This window comes from Gadus macrocephalus, chromosome 4 (genome assembly GCF_031168955.1).
Source record: "Gadus macrocephalus chromosome 4, ASM3116895v1".
Lineage (NCBI taxonomy): Eukaryota > Metazoa > Chordata > Actinopteri > Gadiformes > Gadidae > Gadus > Gadus macrocephalus.
Window position 1 is genome coordinate 14,462,412 of NC_082385.1, and position 7,304 is coordinate 14,469,715.

The 7,304-nt window shown below is 43.5% G+C and overlaps 1 protein-coding gene across 1 annotated transcript; it reads right to left on the minus strand.

Moving 5' to 3' along the window:
- Positions 1 to 1,040: 1,040 nt before the first annotated feature.
- On the minus strand, positions 1,041 to 7,065 carry LOC132456146 (aquaporin-3-like). The gene is made up of 6 exons (XM_060050378.1): positions 6,877 to 7,065; positions 5,533 to 5,659; positions 4,606 to 4,743; positions 3,826 to 3,944; positions 2,380 to 2,597; positions 1,041 to 1,572 (listed from the first exon to the last, which is right to left on the minus strand). Exons 1-6 carry the CDS (start codon positions 6,985 to 6,987, stop codon positions 1,389 to 1,391), a joined length of 897 nt encoding a protein of 298 aa, XP_059906361.1. The 5' UTR covers positions 6,988 to 7,065; the 3' UTR covers positions 1,041 to 1,388.
- Positions 7,066 to 7,304: the final 239 nt, after the last annotated feature.

Genomic DNA, 7,304 nt, shown 5'->3' on the forward strand with positions numbered 1-7,304 from the left:
TTGAATAGAACAGGAAGTAAAGAGGAGGATTGTAAAGACAGCTTATTGAAATATACTGCGTTCATATGCTGACCTATGCACAGAGAAAAGGTGAAAGGGCTGTGACCTCAAACGAGTCCTGGTGAACACTCTCCTCCACACGTTCACAGTTCTTTATTAATTGCAATCCAGTGTGCGGTTGCCTCAAGTGGGCCCGCCTTGTTACATCTTATTATTCACATCAATCATAATAGTCTGCGTCTATGTTGTGAATGATTAAGTCTCCTGGTCACTGAGGTGCACACTAGGTGCACACTAGACGTAGATACCTCTCTGATGTGGAAGGTACCAGAAGCTGCTTATAAGGGGTCCCATGGAATTCAAGGAGTTTTGCGAGAATTTAGGACTTTATGTTTTTTATTTGAATGCTTTTATGCATTTGAACAGCACAATGGGGTTTAACAATGTCGATTTTTGCCGCACTGGAGTTGAAAGGGGCCCAGCCTATCAAGTAAAAAAAAAAAATATATATATATATATATATATATATATACTTTAAATGTCATGAACGATGTTAAAAGGATCGCCAAGAGGAGATCAAGACAAAACTTCTGGTTGGCTGAAGTTTTCTGAGCAACGTATCTTATGAGGTTCATTGTGAAACGTGGACATCTGGATGGTCTATCTATATTGAGGCTATTGTGGAAATTTTAACCATATCGGTTACAATTGCTTTGCAGGAGAGGAGACAAGGAAAAGAGAGGAGTGGAGACAGGTAGACGAGAGGAGGAGAGGGGACAGGAGAGAGGGGAAAGGGGACAGGAGAGAGGGGAAAGGGGAGGGGACAGGAGACGCCAAGCAGTCTCCATCCTACCACCAAGGTAAATAAAACAAGATCATAAAATCCATATGTTTAAATTGAAAAGCAGTTTTTTCAACAGCGGTTATTTTCTATGTTTAACTGCATTCTCTAACCCGCATCACACCTTTCATTTTGAGTTTGTTTTTTCTTCATTTCTTACTAGGCCCTATATGTTTTAATCTAAATGATAATACGGTAGTTATTTGTCGTTATGCCGCGAGTTTCAGGATTTGGAGAGACAGCTCCATTTTATTTTGATAACAATATATTTTTGAACTCAGTATATCTCAGCAAGTTCCTCGCATACAAATAATATAGAATTCCTATAAAAAGAATTGGCAGTGTTTATAATATAGGCGACAATAATCGAAAATACGACAGTGGATAAATCTGCCAATCTATAGAATGTTTTTTGTTTCAATCAATATATCAAACATACTGTAAGACAATCAATAATATGTAGGAGACTTAAAACCTTTACCTTTCACCTTTTAAAAAATATAACATAAAATATTTAAATGCTGGCAACACACAACACAAAGGATTCTTATGCCTCTTCATTGATGGTGGTTATAGTTGCATATTTTAGGCTTTCCTCTTCCTCTCGTCTTCTCTGGATGCGTGCCTCTCCTTCCACGTTGTAGCCCACCATCAGCTGGTACACCACCACCCCCACCACCGCCCCTAGGAACGGGGCGAACAGGGGCACCAAGAACCAGTAGCCCTTCACTCTGTTGAGAAAAATGGCCGCAGTGTTTAGAGCAGAGGAACTATTGGAGAACATGTTTTCTTGAGGGTTAATTTGACAATTATAATTTCTTTGTATTACTATTTTGGTCATTTCGCAAACTTCTATCGAAATTAGTTTCACTAATTTCTATCCGCAATATGTAGGTTTTCTCGCAGCACCCTCTAGTGGCTAGTGTTGTATCTGACGGTATAGCTATATTTTCATGCGACAGGTCTTCAAAGATTCTCCCTTTTTCTTGAGTAGAACGTTTCTTGAGAAATGTAAAAAGCTGCGGTAAAAAAGTGACATAGGCATAGGGGAACTATGTTAGCGAGATATTGAACTGCCAAGAAATTGTAAAAGAAAATGAAGCTGATACTAAACAAAAGTAAATAATTAACATGGACTTCCATCCTTCTTTAGTGTGCTTTTTAAGGCAATATGTCAGAATTCACCTCAGCCAATCGATAATGTGTCAAGAGGTAGCCTAATCTACTATGTTTCATTCGGGATGGTATAGGGTCCCTACCAAGGGATAACTGGAAATATATAAACGGATGACAATAATGTCAACACAAAAAGGCAAACAAAATGTTAAAATAAAACCAAGTCCAAAGAAAAGTTGTGAATCGATTCAGAATCATGGAAGATAATATTTTTTCCGGGTCTAGACTTTGTTGCAGTGCAGTCCTTAATTTTTTCCATTGTGTGCTCTACTTTGTTAAAAACCCAAAAGCATTCACAGCCAAACTCCTCCTTAACCGTTAGACATTCTCCCTGCTGTATCTAAAATGTTCCGGCTACTCACGTGAACACCCCGCTGCCCCAGCCCGCCAGCGCGGTGAAGAGGCGCGGCCCCAGGTCCCGGGCGGGGTTCACGGCGTAGCCCGAGTTGAAGCCCATGGAGAGGCCGATCACCAGCACCACCAGCCCCACCGTGAAGGCCTCCAGACCCGCCGGGACCGGGGTGTTGTGGGGGTCCACGATGGCCAGGATACACACAATTAATGTGGCCGTTCCGATCAGCTGAAACACAGCGGACACAAAATGCATTGTGGGGTTATGTTGTCCGTTGATGATAGTTGATTTGATTTAAAAGCGCTTGTCCTTTAAGAAATCTCCAAGTGTTGTACAGGGCTGAAACCGAACATGGAAGTAGAGCCAAAAAGGATAAGTCAATTTCAAGGCCTTAGGCCTTTTTATATAATGTCTTTAATAAGGTGTTTAGTTTAGGGAGGTTGTGATGGTTTTGCTGTTGATGTTCAGTCTCGGATGTTATGAAATTAATGTAAGGAAAAAAAAACGTAATTAAATGTTTAGCTTCTAGTTTAACATTTTATCCAACGAAACATTATCCCTAAGGGAGAGTGAATCGCCAAAAGCTATGAATCAATCACAAGCCAGTGGCTTCCGATGTAAATGAACATCTCCAAAATGGCCTATTTCTTTGGAAGATAAAGATTGGTAATTTGGTCAATTTATGTGGTGACAAACACCGCAGATATTCTTCTTGAACAAAAGGAATAACCTTGTATAAAAAGAAGAAAACCTCTTTCCCTTCAAATAGTGCAGGGCATCAGAAGAGGCCAACGGTGCTTAAGACATCTCGCGGTCACTGCAGTGAGCTTGTGTTTACCTCCTGATACCTGAACGCTACAGACTGACAATCCCTAATACACAGATACTTCATCATAATCATTTCTATTTCAATATTTCTATTTCAATGCATAAATCCATCTCCAAGCGCCACAGGGCAAAGGGAGTAAATTCCAAAAACGATCTTGTGAAGCAACTTGACAGCTTAACCCCCCCCCCCCCCCCTCAGTGCCGCCCCCTATCTATATTTCCCAAAACAAAACTCACATCCAGCGCACTTCAGAAGACTAACTCAATAAAAAACAGACTGAATGATGGCGTTGCTTATTGCCTGTCTGTCAGCGTGCGTGAGTACAACAGTTTGTTCCGTATCACATGCTCTCCATTAAATATAAATTTCACTTGTTGAATTTAGGGGCCTTTTAATTGCCGAATAGCGATTCCAGGGGGAGAATTACATAAAAATGATAATTTAAATGGGGCTGGAGTGGGGGAGAGGGCCTGGGGACTGATGGAGTGGTTTAGAGCTCCATCTGGGCCCTGTAGCTATCGAGCACCGGGGTCACAGGGTGGAATTCTTAAACGGGTATGATGTTCTTGCGATGTGATCCGGAGCAAGTGATGAAAGGTGATGAAACAATGTCTGACACTATGTTACCTGGTCGAAGAATCCGTTGAGCAGGCTGAGATGTGGGGAGGGATACGTAGCGAAGATCCCCGCCGTGGCGTTGGTCCCGTCCACAGACAGCGTCCCCTGGCCGTAGTCCCACAGCGCATCTGGTGGGGACACACACATTACCGTGTTGAGTGTTGATGAGCAGCTTCATTAACCGTAAGCACCGGCCACCAAGACTCTCGTCTCTGCCTGACAGCAGGCCCCTGGGTAAATATTGAATAAGCATTGATCTTGTGTGTTTGATGGTGCTGCGGCGGTGCTATCAGATTACATTAAGAGGAACAAATGGGTTCGATATGGGGGTGATCACACAGAGCAGCTCTAGGCACCGGCCGCAGCGTTGTGTCTGTGGAACTTTGGCCACTGCTGAGCTCTCCTTCTTGTGATGCAACACAAAGTTTAGGTGTTTTTAACAACGCTTAAATATGTTTGGTGCTTTGGGTGTTGGGCATGGAACAGCACCGCTTCATAACGAAACCTAGAAAAGGGCTTGATCAAATTTCAAACAAACTCGCTAAGCTAATTGGGGACCATCAATTAGTTTGATTCAAATCAAACGGAAAGCCACGGCGTATTGTTAAATCAGTTTTCACTGTTGAATAATTTATAGTTTATAACGGCAAAATTGTGTGCGATGTCTGTGTTCGATTGGCCCCTCAGTGTCGTAGGGGTGGGGGCTCTGGCTGCAGGAAGCATGCAAGTTCTCCGTGGACATCAGGGATGGAACCCAGCGTAGCCATTTTACATTTCAAGGACGCCTACCAGAATACATGCCAAATATGATTCCGGCGCCCAGGAAGGCCCCCAACGTCTGGAAGAGGAAGTAGACCGGGAACTTCCTCCATGGCTCCTTCCCCAGGAGACAGAGGGCAAAGGTCACGGCCGGGTTCAGGTGACCACCTACGGAGGGCGAGAAGGACAGAAACGTGAGACTTTCTAAACAGGACTCCTAAAGGAGATGTCTTCTTAGCTATGATCAGTGACTCAAAGAGCAACGAGAGAGAGATGGAGGCCTTCTTATCTTCTTAGAAAATACTCTCGCCCCTGATTCTCAAAGAGCAAACGCAGCAGCGAGCCCATCCCCATGTAATTGTGGGCTGCGTGTGAGACCCTTCAGAAACGGGAGGGAGCGCTCTGTGACACATACTAAATTGGAAGAAAAAAAAAGAAACTACCTTACAAAGTCAATGTTTTTCGGAACACAAAAATAGTAATGAAAAAGGGGAAGTGAACTGCTCCGATTGCTCGTTCACGCGTGCGCTTGTCTCCCGCCACTCGCAGTCACACTTACTTAATGTTTTTTTATGTCTTCACTTCTGACGCCGTCATGCACCGCATTGTTTTTTGATCAAGTAGGAACGCTCCCCCTTCCACCATCTTCTTTGTACTCTTCTGAGATGCCGAGTGTTTGTAGTGCTGATGACGGGCGGCTGTCATCAGCACTACAAACAGCGTGGTGATCTTCTCCTGTAGGGTAAACACTAAATACTGCACCCACCACTGCTTCCGTCCATAATAATGAGGAGCTGATATATGAATCCTACTAAATCTTACAGACACGAGCAACCGAACAATTGTATTATTTGTGATTAAATCAATCCGCTCAAACTTAGAATTTAAGCACACCCTCCACTCCCCCCATATAAGTTCCCCTATACGTTCCTATACACCACTTTAACGGCCCCTCACCTGACACCTGTCCACTGATGAGGATCCCCAGCGTGGCGGCGAACCCAAAGGCCAGGTTGACGGTGAGGAACGCGCCGTGGGAACCTCCGCTGAGAAGCATCTGGGCCACCGAGCCGCAGCCAAACGTCTGCAGGAGGAGAGAGAGACCGCTGAAACCCGGACCCCCACCCTGGTGTGGGGTCCCACTGGCCCGGTCTCCTTCTCAGTCAGGGCGTGTCTCTTTTGTATTGAACCTCGTAGGTCATGCAGATGTTTTTGTGGGTGCTTTGGATGTGATTGTTTTTTTTTTGTTTTTTTGGAGAGGGGCAGACTTTTAACCAGAAAAACACGACTTTAAACATGGAAACACATGCGTGGGTCTTCCTGGTGTCAAGGAGGGGTTTCCTTCTCTGTTTTCAGTGTTTTGCACAGGAGCCGCCTGCTGCTGACATCACAGAGACCCACCCAGCTGGTGTCCTCTCTGGATGTGTTGTCTGGGGAACTGAGAACGCCTGCTTACAGACTATTTATCCTTCCCATGGTGTGGATTCATTGGTCTCTAAGATGTTAATAATGTTGAGTATTTGAACTATACATCATGGCCCACACTCCCTGTTGTAAAGTTGTACAGCCCTGTTGTCTACATTGTATGATGTGCTTTGCTGCATCAAGAGGAAGGTAAAATCTTCTCGTCAACTCGTCTTGAAAGTCAAACTGTTTCAAATTGATCTGGACAGCCCTGACATTGATGATCTATTTTGAGGAATTTAGATCCAGTTTTGTAAATAAGACGGTCCGTAAATAAATAATATGATGAAGTTATAAATGGTAATGGGAAATGCAGACCAGAAGAGGTCCTTATCTCAGTAGCATCCAGAGCTGTGGAAATTCTAAACCGCCAAAGGTCAGAAGCTGTGTGCTGGCAAATGGAAAGGCTTTGGAAAGGACATTGCAGATATTTGGATAAGATAAATTAATATTCTAATCTTCTGGTTGATGAATAAAATCCTCATTGCTGATAGTGACCCATTCGCAGCTAGGATATTATATGTCATCCAATCATTGTACTAGCAATGCAATGCAAAATCATTCTGGTGAATTTATGAACTTAATAACATGTCCTTTCCAGATGAAACCAATAGTCTGCATGAAATAATTATATCCAAAATGTAATATTGTTGTTCTGTGTTTCATAAGGTACCATCGAGCAATGCGTGGTGGTGCCTTGTCATCGATTGTATTCATTAATCATTGACCGTCCATGTTTTAATTGATTTGGTAAAAAGCAGACGCATAAAAGTGTCTGCCTAATCTAAATCGATCTATGTTCAAAACCACAAGCCCCGCCCGGCCCTGTATACTCACCACCAGAACCAGGGTCCCCAGGCACTCTGCCAGGCCCTGCTGGAGAAGCAGGTGCCTGATGTGGAAGATCTGTGCCGCCTTCTCAAGAACTGCCTTCTGTTTTTCCATCATGAGGAAGTGGCGAGTATTAATTTTGGCTAGCAGCTGTGATCTGCTCGATGGGTAAGAGTCTGTGTCTTCCTTGCTCAAGAGATGTCTGACTTAAGTACTACTCTGTCTCCACCCATTCAGAACCTCTCTACAGGCGCTGGGGATAATAAGGAATACACCCCTTTATTATTCAACTTCATCTCTTCCTCGTTCTATGTTATTGCTTGCAAATCAGCCAGAAACATATACATTATTTACATACTTGTTGGCATATGAGAGATTATTTGCCAATGCATTGTTTTGAAATAAATCCACTTTAAGTAAAACAATAGGCCATA

Bases quoted from the DNA above. Each gene is read 5' to 3' on its own strand.
- LOC132456146 (XM_060050378.1), bottom strand. From the start codon at position 6,987: ATGATGGAAAAACAGAAGGCAGTTCTTGAGAAGGCGGCACAGATCTTC. The intron at 4,744-5,532 runs GTGAGGGGCCGT...CGCCCTCCGTAG, and splicing joins CATCAGTGGACAGGTGTCAG to GTGGTCACCTGAACCCGGCC. The intron at 2,598-3,825 runs GTAACATAGTGT...GCTGTGTTTCAG, and splicing joins TCAACGGATTCTTCGACCAG to CTGATCGGAACGGCCACATT.